The sequence below is a fragment of the Canis lupus genome, chromosome 2 (genome assembly GCF_011100685.1).
Source record: "Canis lupus familiaris isolate Mischka breed German Shepherd chromosome 2, alternate assembly UU_Cfam_GSD_1.0, whole genome shotgun sequence".
Classification (NCBI taxonomy): Eukaryota; Metazoa; Chordata; class Mammalia; order Carnivora; family Canidae; genus Canis; species Canis lupus.
In genome coordinates, this window is record NC_049223.1 from 22,335,596 (window position 1) to 22,352,177 (window position 16,582).

A 16,582-nucleotide genomic window follows, 5' to 3' on the forward strand; every position below is an offset into this window, starting at 1 on the left:
TAGAGAGGAGAGGGATAGTCTAGTAGTTCCCAAATTTATTTGACTCTGGTACCCTTTTGTCTTCAAGCATTTTGCTGTGCTAGTGTGTCCAAAATTTAGGGAAGCTACATCCTAATATATTCCCCATTGCTAGGGTACAACTGGGAAGTCACATAAGATGACACTTTCTCCTTCCAAGTAAGATGCATTCTGACATTTACTAGGAGGAAGAAGGCCAGGGATCTTACCTGCCATTTTCTAGTCCCTCTGGTTTCTCAGACTTCCAATGCAGGACTTACCAAACAGAGTCCCCACAGAGCCTTGCCTTCAAAGCCATCCCCATGAGGATGGCAAGGCAGGGACCAGTGTGCCTGTTTTCCTCTGGCACAGCTCACCTCTACATAGGCTTCCTGACGTGACTCAGTTCCTTTCCTCCCTGGGTCTGCCTCAAGATGTGTCAAGCCGCCAGAACTGTGAAGAACTCAGAATACAAGCCATACATTCACCAGATTCCTGGACAGACAGAAACCCTAGTCAGCTTGGCCCACATTTCTTATCCCACAGACCTCACTTGTATGTTCTTCCACAGACCTTGCCAATGCATCCATCCTTTCCCTTCCGTTCTCCTAGATAGCCCATCCGGAGACCAGAAAGCTGCTCTGGGCTTCATCTCCAGAGAGAGAGAGTGTCTGTTCAGAGAACTGAATGACTCCTGGCACCAGCTCAGGCCCAAGTTATCAATAATGCCTCTGTCCCTGCAAAGATGTGCCAGACCCTTCCCTCCGGGCACTCCTTGGCTGGGGGAGGCACTATACCAGCATGAACAAAGAGTAAGCATCTGTAGTCTCTGTGAAGTGCTGGAGGCACTACAATGGCCACAGGCAGGAAGGAATTTAGGGGAGAGAAGTCTGTTGGGTGTTGAAGGGGCTCAGACAGAAAGCTGAGCTGATCTAGAAAGGTCAGTAAAGTTATTTTACAAACAGCACGTTGGCTTCTTGTGATTATAAATGATTGCACGACACTGTACAAAACTTGAAAAAAAAAAAAACTCAAAAAACTAAAGAAAATCAAGACCACTCCTATTATAAGTTTTTTTCCAACACAGACACAGACACAGACACACACACTTTAATAAAAAATTAGAGGGGCACCTGGGTGGCTCAGTCAGTTGAACATCTGATTTTGGCTCAGGTCATGATCTCAGGGTTCGAGCCCCTGGGTTCGAGCCCCACATTGGGCTCCCCGCTCAGCAGGAAGTCTGCATTTCCCTCTCACTCTGCCCCTCTCCCTGCTTGTGCTCTCTCTCAAATAAATAAAATCTAAAATTGGATGAGTATGTGAATGTGTATCCCTACATAAGTATAATATATATATATATATATATATATATATATATATATATATATATACACATATATACTTGTACCAGTGGTTTTCAGCCTTAGCTGTTCATCATAACCACCTCCAATGATTGTAAAAGATATCAGTGCTCAGACCTCACATAAACTGAACAAAAGCCTTACAGGTTGGGGTGATGGATATGTTAATTAGCTTAATTGTGATGATTATTCCACAATGTACACATCAAAACATCAGTTGTACAGTTTAAATGCATATAACTTCCATTTGTCAATTATACCTAAATAAAGTTGGAAAAAATAAAATACAGAGATTTTTAATCAGCATGTACTGATTACACATTCATGTGCACACACACACAGATGTTGACATCCAGGCACCGTGTATTTTTACAGCACCACGGAGACCTGAATGTGCAAATGTGAGGTCCACATCTCTAGACCCTTCAGAGTAAAGTGAATGTACCTCCATCCATCTCAAGAATGAGAACATTAGAGACCCCCATCTGATGACAATGGCAGAATCCAGAAATTCAGTCTCTTCCCCAATGTACATCAGGGGTCTTGAGGGCAGCAGCAAAGCCTGCCTTGGCTGTATCTTGGGAATCTGGTCTTGGGATGGTGGGTTTGTAGTAGATGTGGGATTTTTTTTTTTAATTATTTATTCATGAGAGACACACAGAGAGAGGCAGAGACACAGGCAGAGGGAGAAGCAGGCTCCATGCAGGGAGCCCGATGTGGGACTCGATCCTGGAACTTCAGGATCACACCCTGGGCCAAAGGCAGGTGCTAAACCGCTGAGCTGCCTTTTTTTTTTTTTTTTTTTTTTTTATTTATGATAGTCACACATTGAGAGAGAGAGAGAGAGGCGGAGACATAGGCAGAGAGAGAAGCAGGCTCCATGCACCGGGAGCCCGATGTGGGATTCGATCCCGGGTCTCCAGGATCGCGCCCTGGGCCAAAGGCAGGCGCTAAACCGCTGCGCCACCCAGGGATCCCCCCCCCTTTTTTTTTTTAAGATTTTATTTATTTGAGAGAAAGAATGAGAGAGAATGAGCAGGGGGAGAACCAGGGGGAGGGGGAGAAGCAGACTCCCCGCTGAGCACGGAGCTGATGTGGGGCTTGATCCCATGACGCTGAGATGCTAAAAGCAGATGCTAAACTGACCAAGCCACCCAAGAGCCCTGGCACGGAATTTATGATGGTGGTTGGGGGTAGTACTTCATATGGAAAATAGAACAGAGGTGTTCTTCACTGCTCCTGAGAGGTAGACAAAACACAAGGCAAGTTCAGAGGATCAGTGGATGATCAGAAAGCCCTAAATTCAGAGTGACAGGAAATATGCTTAGCTGGCATAGGTCAGACAGTGATCAATCAGAATCAAGGTGAGCTGTGGGAGCACAGCAGGGTTCTGCAAGTTCCCTGCTGGGCCAAGCATCACCCCTTTTGAGAATGGATTGTGGAAAGCATGGGTTATGGAGAAGAGCCTGGAGCACTTGGGGCAGAAGAGGGCTTTGGGAAGATGGCTCAAGAAAGTGGCTATTTATCCACTAATAAGAAAGTATTTTAATATTTTAGGAATATTGTAGCCAACACAGTGCTTGCCTGCTGAATGAAGATCAACACAGATACGAGTGATCTCCTGGCAGTACTCTATGCAGCTGTAGAATATTTCGTGGCTTTTTCTGAAGGGGACAATTCTTGTCAGACTTAGTTCCACAGGGAGACCACTAGAGACCATTTTTATAGGAGCTAATAAAATTCTGTCACACATGAGGAGAAAAGCTATAAATAAGCTCCATGACACTCTAGGAGAGAAATAAATGTATTTCACAGGAAAATAACCAACAAGAAAGGTTTTAGAAATGTTGTCCTGACTCACGAAGCTCTCATTGTCCACACCCCACTGTGTCAACACCATTAGCTCCAGGAACATCAAACCAGGTGTGACATTTTTTGTAAATGTCACCCTCTTGCCCAAAAAACAAGCCTTCACATTCACATCTAAGGTTTTCTAACTGCTCCTGCAACCTGAGGAGGTGGCAGAAAAAATTGTTCATCTATATTTGCTACGGGGATTCCTGAGGAAGTTGAGTTCTGGGGATCTCCTTGTTCCCAGGGTCATGAGTTCCTTTTTTTTTTTTTTTAAGATTTTATTTATTTATTCATGAGAGAGACAGAGAGAGAGGCAGAGGGAGAAGCAGGCTCTTCGCAGGTAGCCCAATGCGGGACTCGATCCCAGGACTCCAGGATCATGCCCTGAGCTGAAGGCAGACCCTCAACTGCTAAGCCACCCAGGTGTCCCATGAGTCCCTCTTTTGGTATAATCCTTAACTCACCCTACCAAATGGGCAGGGGGAATGAGCTTAGGAACATAATTAGTCCATTGAAAATGAAATAACATGAAAGAACATAATATATTCTTCTTTTTTTTAAAGACCCATTTATTTATAGAGAGAAGAGAAGGAGAAAGACAGTGTGTGAGTAGGGGGAGGGGCAAAAGGAGAGGGAGAAGGGGAAGCAGACTCCCTGCTGAGTGTGGAGCTGACAAGGAGGTCAGTCTCACAAACTTGAGATCATGATCTGAGACAAAATCAAGAGTTGGAAGTCCAACTGACTGAGCTACCCAGGAGCCCCAGAGCATAATATATTCTTAATATTAGGTGCTGAAAATGGGATTTACATATTTGTTTTGGGAGAACATTTACCATGGGCCATAGCATCTAGTGATCTCATTTGGCTGGGTACACTGTCCCCAAGGGCCATTTCGACTTACATAAGTCATGCCCATAGGCCCTGGTGGATCAGGTGATATGCTGAATCAATGACTTTTTCAGAGTTAAGATTGTAAAAGACAAAGTTAAAAAGGCAAGGAAGATTTTATTCAGGGATATTGCAATAGTGTAGTGACACTAAACTCAATTCCACTGAAGGACCTGGTGAGTTTTTAAGAGGTGGGGTCAGGGGAATCTCAGGCCACCTGCATTTGTTACCTGCCCTTCACAATTGGAGCGAGGTGCCCACCAAAGCCAAGTGTCTACCCTCCCACAGAGACTGGGAGATAGGGATGCTATCTCCTGTGATATTTTCATCTCAAAAAGAAGGTCTCCAGGTCCCTGAGAAAGATATTCCTGGACTGTAAGACCAGCAAAAGACTGGAAGAAGATCTGCATAGATTTCAGAGGGGCAGAAAAAGAATTTATAAATTGCAAGTTTTCTAAAGTAAATGCTCTAAGAAAAGGGAGGTCAGGGGCCTGCCATCAGGAAGAAACCTGTCTAAACTTTAGTCAAATGGAGGAAAATGTTAAAGTCAACTTGGCTACTCTCTAAGGCAATCTATAAATGCACCACAGAATTTGTTCCTGTTTGCTTGAGAACAATCCTGAACCCATGGATACATTAACTTGGAAATTTTGAGTCTCTGTGTGGGTTTATGAATAGCCCACTGAAATAAGCTTATAAATGTTTCCTGTTAATGCCCTCACCCAAGACTATTTTCATTGAATAAGTCAACAAATATTTATGAAGTACCTATTCTGTGCTGGGCATCATTTTAGTAGAACAACATGGAAACTTCTCTTCAAAGAGACTTCATAAGAAAGATGAAAGAAAGATGAGTAAATGAAGATATAAAATATGTGAGAGTCCCTCAAAAGTTAAATATGAAGGAACCATGTGATCTAACAATTCTGCTCCTAGGCATCTACCCCACAGAAATAAAAATGTATGTCCACCCACAACTGTGCACAGGAATGTTCGTAACAGCCTTATTTATGATAGTCAAAAGGTAGAAACCACCAAATGCCCATTAAATGAAGAATGGATAAATAAAATATGGCATATCTGTACACAGATTTTTCTGTAGCAGGGAGAAATGAGATACTGACATGTGCTACAACATAAACGAACCTTGAACACAGTATTTGAAGTGAAAGAAGCCAGTCACAATGGACCACACACTGTATGATCCTATTTGGACAAAATGCCCAGAACAGGGAAATCCGGAGACACAAAGCAGATTAGTGGTTGCTTTGGGCTTTGGGGGTTGGAGAAAATGAGGAGAGACTGGTAATGGGTATGGGGGTTCTTTTTGGCGTGGTTAAGTGTCCTAAAATGGACGGTGGTGATGATTTAGTATAGTCACAATATTATGGTTGTGAGAAAATGAGAAGAGCACTAGATTTGCTATTAGGAGATCTGGTTAGAACACAAGTGTCAGATACTTGACTTGTCAAATGCGTGTCCTTTGAACTTTCTCTTGTGTTCTCTGCCTCATTGAATGGTCTTGCCATCCATCTGCCTGGTTCCCCAAACCAGATACACAGGAGCCATCTGAATGCACATCTCCCAGCCTCTCGCTGCCCTTAGCTAATCAGTGGAGCCCTATCAATTCTTTCTTCAGTCTTTTGAAATGTTTTGTCTTCTCCATTCCTGATCCTCCTGTCTTTTTCCTGACATCATGTCCCACCTGGTCTACTGTGAAAGCCTTCTCTAAGTCCTAGAGTTTAATACCTCCCACCTTCCACATCACTGGGAGGGCAGTATTCCTAAAAATCCCCTTGTGTCCCTACTCTGCTCAAAATCATTCAGTGGTTCATGACTGTGTCATGACAGCAAACACATATCCAATGCCCCATGTGTGCCAGGCACCATCCTGACTTTGGGTACATTAACTCTAATCCTCACATCAGTATGTGGCAGAGGAGGGGATTAGGCATGAAGAGGTAAATGATCTACCCAAGGCCTGTGTGCTGGCCAAGCCTGGAGCTGGAGTTGAATCCAGGGAGCCTGGTCAGGGTCTGTGCTTGTAACCCACACACTAGGCTGCCTCACGACGATGGAGACCAAACTCTTTCCTGTGACCTCAGCCCTGCCTAACCCCTGCTCCCCAAAGGCTCCGGGGCTCTGGAAATACTGAACTGTCTGCATTTCTTTGAAATGGCCTCACTTAACCTTGCCACCTCGGGTATGGCCAAAAAGTTCACTGATGAGACAACTGGGGGACATGACTCCCATGGGTACCCTCCATCTCCCCACACTTTCAGGTAGGTGTGGGCTGTGCTCTAGGTTTAGTGATGGTCACCATTAAGAAAACTCTATAAACAATGTCCAAAGTGCAACTCTTCAGCTAGTAAGAGAGTTGAGGATCGTTCATAATAAAGGAGAATGTCAAGAACATACCTCCAAAGGGACTGTACCCTGATGGCTACACAGAGCTATGATCCCATTAGCGTTCTCACTTCTAGGAACTCACTTCCTTCCCTACATGGAGTGTACCTTTGTCTCCTTCCAGAGACACATGCTCAACTGTGGGCTCTTCACACACTGTGCACTGCTCTCTCTTTGCAGTGAAAGGCGAATTGGCACTCTTCCCTCAAAGTCCTGAAAGGGCGCTGGGACCCCAGCACAGGAGTCTATGTTTTGCTTGACAGTGAACATCAGCTGGGGGATACTTCAAGGTGAGGGGTACTCTGGTTACTGTCGTAACAGCCTATATGTCCATGTGATAGTCACCTGAGGGGGTCTTCCAGGCTTTCTGGTCCCTCCTTGCCTGACATTTCAGGCAATCTCCCACTGAAACCCGGTTCCCCCCACAGGCTTCAGCCTCCAGGACTAGAGTCCCCACCTTCCCTGAAGCAGATGCCAGGATCTCTTTGGAAGTCTTCGGAATCCTGATTCTTGGGCTGGGAATTCCAACAGCAACTCTTTGGGTGCAGAATCTTGGAAAGGCCACTTCAAAACTGTCTCGGCTAGAGCCTCACGACAGGCTCTGCTTCTGTGAAGGTCTGCATGATGCCAAAAACATCTCCAGTGCTCCAGAAGGAGCAGCCAATGGAAGTCACAACTGAGACCCCTCCTACTCCCCCCCACCCCTCCCCACCCCTGCCAGGGGCATCCAGGTCTCCTGCCTCCCTCCCTCCTGGCATGCCTGGCACAGAAGTGAGGATCTGGCGGCCGGCTTCAAGTCCTGTAGAACCCTCTCTGCCCTGAGGTTCCCTAACGGAGTCTCAGCCCCCGGCAAAGATGGCCTGGAGACAGCTGCTCCTTGCCTCCGGTCTCTTGGCTGCTGTGCTCCTGACCAGTGAGTATGAGGGGGAGGCTCCAGGATGGATTGGTGTTAGATGAGGCTTCTCAGCTGGCCCAGATCGGGTGTGTGTGTGTGTGTGCTTACTGTAGTACCTGGGGTGTGTGTGTTATGTGTGTGTATAACACAACATAACATAGAAAGAACAGCTTGCCTGGTGGTTTCCTGGGGAGACTGCTCTGCAGCTAGGATGTGAGGGACCCAGGGCCCCACAATGGGGCCTGGCAAGTCTCAGTGTTCAGGAAGGACTGTCCCAGCCCAGCTGTGGGTGAGGTGGGCAAAGGCTCCTCTTGGGGTGCTGCAGCCCTCAATGCTGTGCTTTCCCACAGTGCTGCAGGAGGGGACTGGTGCATCAGTGGGTACCCAGCAGGTGGCAGAACAAGAGGCCCAGGAAGGTGAGTGCAAGGGTCACGGAAGGGTGCAAAGCAGGTGGGCCAGCCACTGTAGTAGCCCTGGCGAACTTGCGTCGGTCATGACTGGCCTCTCTCGGGTTTCAGATGCGGAACAGAAGATTTTCATGCAGGAATCAGATGCCTCAAATTTCCTCAAGAAGCGTGACAAGCGGTCCCCCAAATCCCGAGATGAGGCCAATGGTAAGGATGCTGGAGATCTGCACCTAACCCCCACCTCCCATTCCTTTCTCACAGTCAGCTGGGCTCTGGGGACTGCAAAGGGAGCCCAGAGGGAGGGTTCCACATAGACTATCGGGTATCAAAGTGACAGCGGCTCTGAATTAGAAATTCCACATTTCCTCAACTGCAGGTCACATCTTGGGACTGCCCCATCAGGGTAAGGAACACACAAAGAGACAGTGCAACATTGAATGCACCTGATAGGGATGAGACTCTTCCCAATTCCAGAAAGTTTAAATGTTAAGAATTATGTTCTAGTCAAGAGGGAATGCAGTATCTGGGTGTGTGCTTTCTGGGGGTATCGGGCAGTGCCCCCCATGCAAGAGCAACAAATGGCACTATAGTAGAGAGAGGGCACACAGGACCGGGAGCTCGGACTGTGGGCTTGGTGACAGCTGTGCTAAGTGGCCTTGGCCACTTCCTCCCCTTGGCCCCAAGTTTCTTTATTTATAAGCTCCTGAAATTGTGGTATTCAGCCAGCAGTGGTTGTGGGGTTTTTTGTTTTTGTAATTTTTCATTTCCAATGCATTTGGAAGACTTTTGAGCTTGGAAGCGTGTCTCCTTCTCAGTCTGAAGTAGGCCCTGGTGTCCCCTGCCTGGCAAGGACCCTCATTTCCATGACCTGCTGACCCTGGAAGGCATCTGAGTTTTCTGCCCTTGGACTAGATTCTTCCAAGGACTCTGAGCTCTGTCTCTGAGGCTGTGGCTTGATTCATTACTTGTGCACGTGTCTGAATAAACTCTTTGTGTCCCTCGGCACACTCAGAAAGCTTTACAAGCTCCGTCAAAAATAACAAGACTGTTTTCAAATAATGAAAAAGGCTTGGAGATGAAATTCCTTTCCCACCCCCTCCAACTGGATAAGAATGAACCACACTGGGAAAATCTCCAGGCCTCTCACAACTTGAGATTTAGAAGTTAGCAAACATCGAATACTGGAAGGGCTGTGACGAAGGCCGGGCAGTTTGTGATGGAGATCAGAGAAGCGGCCTCCTGGCAGACTTCCAGTGGGGAACAGGTGTGAATTTGGGAGAGGCGAATAGTTTCCATTCTCCTAAGCTGATTCAAAACCATGAGGAGTGTGATGAAGCCATGGGGTCCTCTCCTCAAACAGAAGCTCTGTGTGTCAGTCGTGGGTGGGTGGAGGGTGGGGTGGGGCCAGGACAGCCTAGTGAAGACATAGGACACACCTGAGTTCACCTGCTGTCACCCAGTCAACTCCTGTGCAGGGGCAGGAGAACAGAGCCCAGTTATGTCTCAGGCTGGGTAACAGGCAGGTAACATTGATAGAATGCAATCTGGAACCAGGAAACAGGCATCTGACATCTCTAATCTTCTGGATAAAGATGCGAGACGTTCCTCTGGGATGAGAGGAGACGCTGAGAATACAATGCAGAACCTGAGAAGGGATGTACACAGTGCACAGGATGCATGGTGTTAACATGGCATTCTGACCCAGGACTTAAATTGTCCGTAGCCATCGCTGAGTCCAGAGTCCAATCTGCTGCTCCTCCAGAAAGGCAACTTGGGAAGACCGCTTCTTTTGAAGTACAAAGGAATAGAAAATGCTTGGTTAGGAACTGGTGATGGCTCATTAAGCACCTGCTTCCTACACTCCAGACCCCCTTGTCTGCCATCCCCAGTGGCTTTCTGGTGCCTGGAGCATGGGCACCTGGGGCTCTGCTCGTCCCAAGCGATGCCCTGACCAGCTGTGTAACTTTGATTAGGTCATTGCCTCTCTCTGAGCCTCAATTCCCTCTTGAGAAATGTATGGATGTGGGGCAAGCTGGTGGTGGTGGTGGGGAGGTGGATGCATGGGGGAGGACTGGAGTACCAATTCCTTCGCCAGTCTCAAGAGTCCTACAACTATGTGGGTAAAGGGGCAAGTGTGGGAAAAACATGGGATTTCCCTGAGGAATCTGCAGTGAGACCAATTCACAGGTAACTGGACTTTTACTCTGAGTTAAAATAACATAATATAAATAACTAGTATTTATTTATGTATTACTCTAAGCCCCTTAACTTTCAAAGATTTCAGATGGTTTATGGTATTATCATTTCACAAAGAAATACTGTGTTGTTTGTGCCAGCACCACTGTAATGTGGGGTGGGGCAGGAAACCAATGGCTTCCTCAATTTCTTGGCTTCTGTCACCACTTTGCCCCGGACTTCCTATTGCACAGCCAAACTGGTGGGGACAACAGCGCCTCAGTCTCCCCTCTTTGATGTGGTCATACCAGAAGAGTAGAGTTGTCCTTGAGGGGCCAGTTCCTCTGGCATCAGACATGGCCTTCCTGCTGTTGTGGATTTGTTCAGTTGAAGCCCAGTTAAAAACAATTCTGAGACTAAGAGAGCTTTCAGTAATTTCGTTCAGACAACTAGAGCTCTCACATGGAAAGAGGTCAAGATTTAAGGGTAGAAATGGATGAACCTGGAAACTATTATACATAAAAAAAAAAGCCTCCAATCTAGAAAGATTTATTTTCAGGCTAAATTAAAGCAGAGACAGCTGCACCTGCTGGACAAGCTGCAGTGATTCAGGTGGGGGTTCCCGCTGGGGCTCAAGGTACGGTTGGGTGACAGTTTTCAGTTATCATTGTGGGTATTTCTTCTGACCATAGAGGTGTACCCTCCTCCCCTCCAATTTTATCATCTCAAACTAATATTTCTCATAAAAAGTTTATAGCCAGGGAACCTGTGTGGCTCAGTTAGATGTCAGACTCTTGGCTTTCAGCTCAAGTCAAGAGATCGAACCCTGCGTCGGGCTCTACAATTGAGATTCTCTCTCCTGCTCCTCCCTGTTCTCTCAAACAAAATCTTAAAAAAAACAAAAACAAAAACAAAACACGTTAACGGTCACCTTTACTAGAATGCATTGCCTTACAAAATAAGCAGTTGGTCTCTTCCTCATCAGGAAGTTTACCTGGTCACCTTATATTCTGTACCAGTTACCTACTGCTGTGTGCCAATGGGCCCCTAAATTTAGCAGCTTAAAACCACATTTACGGACTCCTAGTCGCTGGCATCAGCAGTCCAGATATGCCTTAGCTGGGGGCCTCAGGGTCAGCGTCCCTCCCAGGCTACAGTCATCTCAAGGCCTGACTGCAAGATCTGCCTTCAAGCAAGCCTCTACGCCTTGCTGGCTACCCGTCAAGGCCACCAGTTCCTTGCCTTGAGTGGGCCTTTCCAGAAGATCACTTGCATGGCAGCTGGCTTCCCTCAGAGCAAGGGACTCCCAAGAAGGAAGCCACATTCCATCATGCCTGCCATCTTCTGTTCATTAGCAGAGTCAATAAGGCCAGCCCACATAAAGGGAGGTAACTGCCTAAGGGCACAAATATCAAGGATCCTCCAGATTGCCCTACCTAATTTTATCATCCCTACCATCATTGTGCCCTGCATACGTTTCTATCACAGTAGCCATAATGCTGGGCATGACTTATTTTTGTATCTTTCTCCTTAACCAGACGATAGGCCTCTAAAATAGAGGAACAGAATCTTTCTTGCCTTTTTAATCTGTGCCTGGCACACATTTTGGCTGGAACAAGTGCTCAAAGATGGACTTGAAGATATTAATGTGAAATTAACTTTATTTTTTAAGATTTCATTTATTTGAGAGAGAAGGAGTGCATGAGAGAGTGAGAAAGAGAGTGAGCACGAGAGAGAGAGAGAGAGAGAGAGAGAGAGAGAACGAGTAGGGGGAGGGGTAGAGGAAGAGGGAGAAGCAGGCTCCTCACTGAACGGGACTCTATCCCAGAACCCTGAGATTATGACCTAAGCTGAAGGTAGACCCATAACCAACAGAGCCCCCCAGATGTTCCAATGTGAAATTTACTTTAAGTTGGTTATTCCCTCCTAGAATTCTTTATTATTATTATTTTTTTAAGACTTCATTTATTTATTCACAAGAGACGCAGAGACACAGGCAGAGAGAGAAGCAAGCTGCCTGTGTGGAACCTGATGCGGGACTCGATTCCAGGATCCTGAGCCAAAGGCAGATGCTCAACCACTGAGCCACCCAGGCGCCCCTAGAATTCATTTCTCATCACTGGATTTCTAGTTTCTAACTGGCCCAGTATACTTAAATGCACCATTAATTTTATGAGGGAAGTGAAATTGATTTTCTCATTTGCAAAACGCAGTGCTTGGACGAGGTGAGTTCCTGGGTCCTTCACGTTTTAAAGTCTGTCTCAGGAGTAAATCATCTTCTTGAAGGTTAAAGTTTCTCAGACAAAATGATTTGTGTTCCCCTAAATGTGTACAACTGCCCCCATTCTTGAAGGCAATTCTCACTTCTTGCGCTTTCCCAGCGGAAAACAGGCAGAAACTGCGGGCTGATGAGCTGCGGAGAGAGTACCATGAAGAACAAGGGAATGAGTTTGAGAACTTCGTAGAGGAACAAAATGACGGTAAGAACTCTAGCACCAGCATCTTCAAAGAAGTGGGTCTTTGGGGGAAAATCAAAAGTTGCCTCCACTTCTCCCTATATTGTAATTGAAGGCGGGAGGGGTAGGAGAGGCTCCTTCCTCAGTTCACTCTATTGGAGTCTCGAAGGAAGAAAGTCACACAAATGGCTCCCGAACTTGAGAAGGCATGAAGAGGGAGGAAACACCTGGATTTCCACAGGCTCGGGGAATTTCTGGCTGATTGTATTTTCTCATTCTCCTTGGGGGATCACGACGGAGGCCTATGTTCTCTGTCTTGGCACCTACACTGGTGACTTAGCTCTGGTTACATGTGGATTGGAAAGATCTCAAACTCACTTTCCACCTCCCTGGATTCACATCAACGTGATGGCTCTAGGAACTACTCATTCTGGCCTTTGTTCACCTAATCACTCTAATAATCAGTGTCTTACCTGACTCGTGCAACCAAACCAGGAAACCTGACCTCAGAAACAACTCACCCACAATGTTGGGCACACTGTAAGTTTTATATGCTTTGCTTGTGCCCTTACGCGACTGGTCTTTCCTAAGCCTGGGCCTTTGCCTCAGAGTCTCTTGCCAGGCAAACAGCACACATCATTCCCTGCCTCAGCCCTTGGGCAGACAGGACTCCTCCCTCTCTTAGGAAATGCTTATTTCACCAAGTCTTCCGTGGGGCAGCTGGGTGTAGGCAGAGGAAGGTTCTGTCTTTGAACCAGTCTCCCTCCCAAGGCATGGGACGGGACTTTGCATCTATTAAGTGTTCCCAAGTGTCACCCAGAGCAGAACCCCATAGAAATATCGAATAGGGTTGAGGCTAGTAGTCCAGGGTATGTATTTATGTTTATTTCTATTTGGGTCTTTCCTAACACTTCAAGATGGAAATGTTCCCAAGCAAGCTCCTTAATGCCCATGAGCTTAGAGAAAAGGCTCCAGTTTAGGTGACCTTTGCTAGAGAGTTGATTTTCATTCTTAAGTCATAAGCCTCCTGGCTTGTATGCTCTTGTGGATTTGGGGGGTAACTCTCTCCAAGGGCATCTCTTAGAAACAGGATACAATCACTAGGTACCCAAGGGCTGCAGGCCCCATGCCCACTGCCTCACAAGTGGCACTGGAGCTCTGCAAACAGGTGCTGGGCTTGGATCCTACCAAATCAAGCTTTCTTGGGAACATCCTGGAAAAAACCCCAGGCTGTTGTAACTCAGGGGCAAATATTTCTGTTGGACATTTATTTACCTTTGTGAACAACTTAAGGTGAAGCATTTAAAAAATGAGAATATGGCCAGCAAAAATTCCTTCAGGGTTTTTTGGTTCTTTTAAGTCATCTATTTTGGGCATTTGTAAATGTTTCAGGTCCAAATCCCTAGCATCTGGGTGGAGAATATTCACTGTTTTTGTTCACAATGAACAAAACCTTGGGGTAAGGGATCAGGCAATTGAGGGATGACCAGCCCTCTACCAAAGGCAGAGGAGACTGCATTTAGGGGCCTCAGGACTTACCCACAAAGATGAAGACTCCACAGGCCAGGCTGTGGGTCTAAGGGCACTGTAGTGACAGAGCTGTTGTCACTGGTTGAACACCTGCTCTGACGGAGGCTATTTGGAACTACCCAACCCTTATAACCAGCTTCTTGGGTCTTAAAATTTCTGTGCTTTTGTTTTAAAAACTCAGGCTCAGAAAGCGTGCCTGAATATCCAACCTGCCATAGCTAGTCAGGGATTTGAAACAAGGTATGTTTGCCAGCCTAGAAATGTTCTTATAAATGAAGGATAATCACATGTGTGGAGGTCTTGGGGGAACCTTCTTCGATCCAGGAATTGGTCCCTGCAGATGGACAGAGTGAGGGGAGTAAGGAGAGTGTGCCCCACCCCCACTCCCTAGTCTCCCCAGAGCTGGATAAAAGGAGGCAAAAAGATGGAGCAGGTCCAGCCGACCTGAGAGTAAATGACATGAAATGCATCTCAATTTTCCTCCTCTTCCCTCACGTATGTCCCAGAAAACTGCTGCATGGTAGCCAGGTTGGTGAAATCCTGACCCTGGGGTAGTGCTGAGGCCCCCACATACTCCTGTCAGGACACTGGTTTTTCAGTTGGCTATCATGATCTGACAGTGTCACTTATTCTCAGAATAACTGGCAGCAGTTGCAGGTTTGTCCCCACCCCTTAAAAGCAAAAGCTGAGGGATGACCATGGCTAAACAAAAGGACTAGGATTTCCAAAGGAGGAAGTTTAGGCACGTGATCTGGACCAGAGTGACCTTCCTGAGAGCCTGAGCACTCCATCTCAAAAGCCCATCCGTCCATCCAGGACATGGGACCTGTTCTGGGAATGTTGTGGCTCGGGTTGCTTCTCTACTCAAAATCACCAGTTTTATGAGCCAAAGATGCCGCTAGGCCTTTGAGTTCTGCCTCTGGAAGTGCCAGGATAAATTGTGTTGAGCTCCTACCTCTAAGGTCTGTGTGGGAGCCAAAGTCTGCTTCCACCTTCAGAGCAAGAAGCTTGGGTCAGCCCATCTGAGATTGGTTGCATGACACCTGGCTTGGCTAAAGCTGCTCAGCTGCAAGTGGTCCCCTACACAAAAGCCATGCTGTTAGCACCTTTGCCAGAGACGCCTTCAATTTGTCTAAATGGAATGGTGTATGAAGAAATTGGCATGATCTGGAGAAAAAAAAAAATCAACTTCTATGTCATAATCAGCCTCTTAAGATCGGCAAAGAGTAGCTATGATCTATCTGGCCTGAGAAAGGTCTGATGGGCTTTCACAAAGCCCAGCTGGGGCCTGACTCTAAGCTCTGGGCTACTAAGTCCCAAAAGGGATTTCTAAGATCAAGGGTAGCACTGACTCTTAGCTCACATAGGAAGGAAACATACCCAGTGGTAATAAGGGGTCCTTCTTCTTGAGGGCATCTGATTCTCATGGGTGTCTAAGGACCATGGGGACACCCATTTTCTCCAAACCCTGATGCCACCGGGCCACCCTGTTCACCCAATGCCCCAGAGAATGAGGTTCTCAAGTACCAAAGTCAGGTTCACAGGCTTTTTGGTGGTGAAGCCCACACTTAAAAAAGTAAGAGGTGGGATCCCTGGGTGGCGCAGCGGTTTGGCGCCTGCCTTTGGCCCAGGGCGCGATTCTGGAGACCCCGGATCGAATCCCACGTCGGGCTCCCGGTGCATGGAGCCTGCTTCTCCCTCTGCCTGTGTCTCTGCCTCTCTCTCTCTCTCTGTGACTATCATAAATAAATAAAAATTAAAAAAAAAAAAAGTAAGAGGTAGACAAGGACAACTTTTGGGGTTCTGAATCTTTAGTATTATCTTTTTTCTGTTAAAACTTATCCTTCCAACATTTTCCACAAACACTGAAAAATTGGGGCAAAGAAATCTACATAAAATTTGCCATCATAACCATGTTCAAGTGTGCAAGTCAGTGGCATGTGGTACGTTCACACGGTTATGCAACTAGCAACACTTAGGGATTTCTAGAACCCCTTTCATCACTTCAAAGACCAACTCTGTACCCATTATAATACAGTTAGTTCCTCCTTCCCCCCAGTCTCTGCTAACCTCTAATACATTTTGGTCTCTACCAATCTGTCTGTTCTAGGTATTTCATAGAAGTGGAATCACACAGTATGGGTCTTTTGGCATGTTTCACTGATTGCATTTCAAGATTCACTCATGTTGTAGCATGTTATTAGAACTTCATTCCTTTTTATGATTGAATAATACATACGTGTGTGTGTGTGTGTGTGTGTGTGTGTGTATAGCTTCTTGTTTATCCATTCATTTGTCTCTATTTTCACTTCTCTTAGTTATATACCTAGGAGTGGAATTGTGAGGTTATGTGGTAATGCTGTTGAACTTTTGAGGAGCCTTATGGTTGCCTTTTTACACACTGAGGGACTTGTATGCTTGTGCTTTAGTGGTCCCTACCAACAACGGGCAGTGTGGACTTGGCCATCAGGATAGCCTAATTTGACAATTGAACGAAGTTGTAATTCAGAGAACTGATTAAAGGCAGCAAAATCAAGACTTTCTTACTCATTAAATAAGACTCTTTTACTCACTAAAAACTCCCTTCTGTTCTTTTAGCCTTTTACTTTGAAA

General features: G+C 46.3%; 2 protein-coding genes across 7 annotated transcripts in view; one reads left to right on the plus strand and one right to left on the minus strand.

Annotated features, from left to right (window-relative positions):
- MCM10 (minichromosome maintenance 10 replication initiation factor) overlaps positions 1 to 16,582 on the minus strand; it is a 106,113-nt gene that overhangs the window by 41,034 nt on the left and 48,497 nt on the right. For 2 of the 5 annotated variants that reach the window (XR_005355301.1, XM_038530096.1), the window contains one exon: positions 8,238 to 9,594. The exons of 1 other annotated variant lie outside the window; for it this stretch is intronic. The gene's annotated coding sequence lies outside the window, so the exon portion shown is untranslated. Of the gene's footprint in view, positions 1 to 8,237; positions 9,595 to 14,924; positions 15,137 to 16,582 lie in introns of those variants that run through there. 2 more of the 5 variants (XR_005355300.1, XM_038530100.1) reach the window with 2 other exon arrangements.
- The window catches only part of UCMA (upper zone of growth plate and cartilage matrix associated), a 34,807-nt gene continuing 25,449 nt past the window's right edge, over positions 7,225 to 16,582 (plus strand). Inside the window, exons 1-4 of one of the 2 annotated variants that reach the window (XM_038530108.1) lie at positions 7,225 to 7,419; positions 7,752 to 7,817; positions 7,920 to 8,015; positions 12,365 to 12,463. In XM_038530108.1, coding sequence (XP_038386036.1) covers positions 7,362 to 7,419; positions 7,752 to 7,817; positions 7,920 to 8,015; positions 12,365 to 12,463 — 319 coding nt within the window. In that variant the 5' untranslated portion in view covers positions 7,225 to 7,361. The remainder of the gene's footprint in view (positions 7,420 to 7,751; positions 7,818 to 7,919; positions 8,016 to 12,364; positions 12,464 to 16,582) is intronic. The other variant, XM_038530107.1, reaches the window with a different exon arrangement.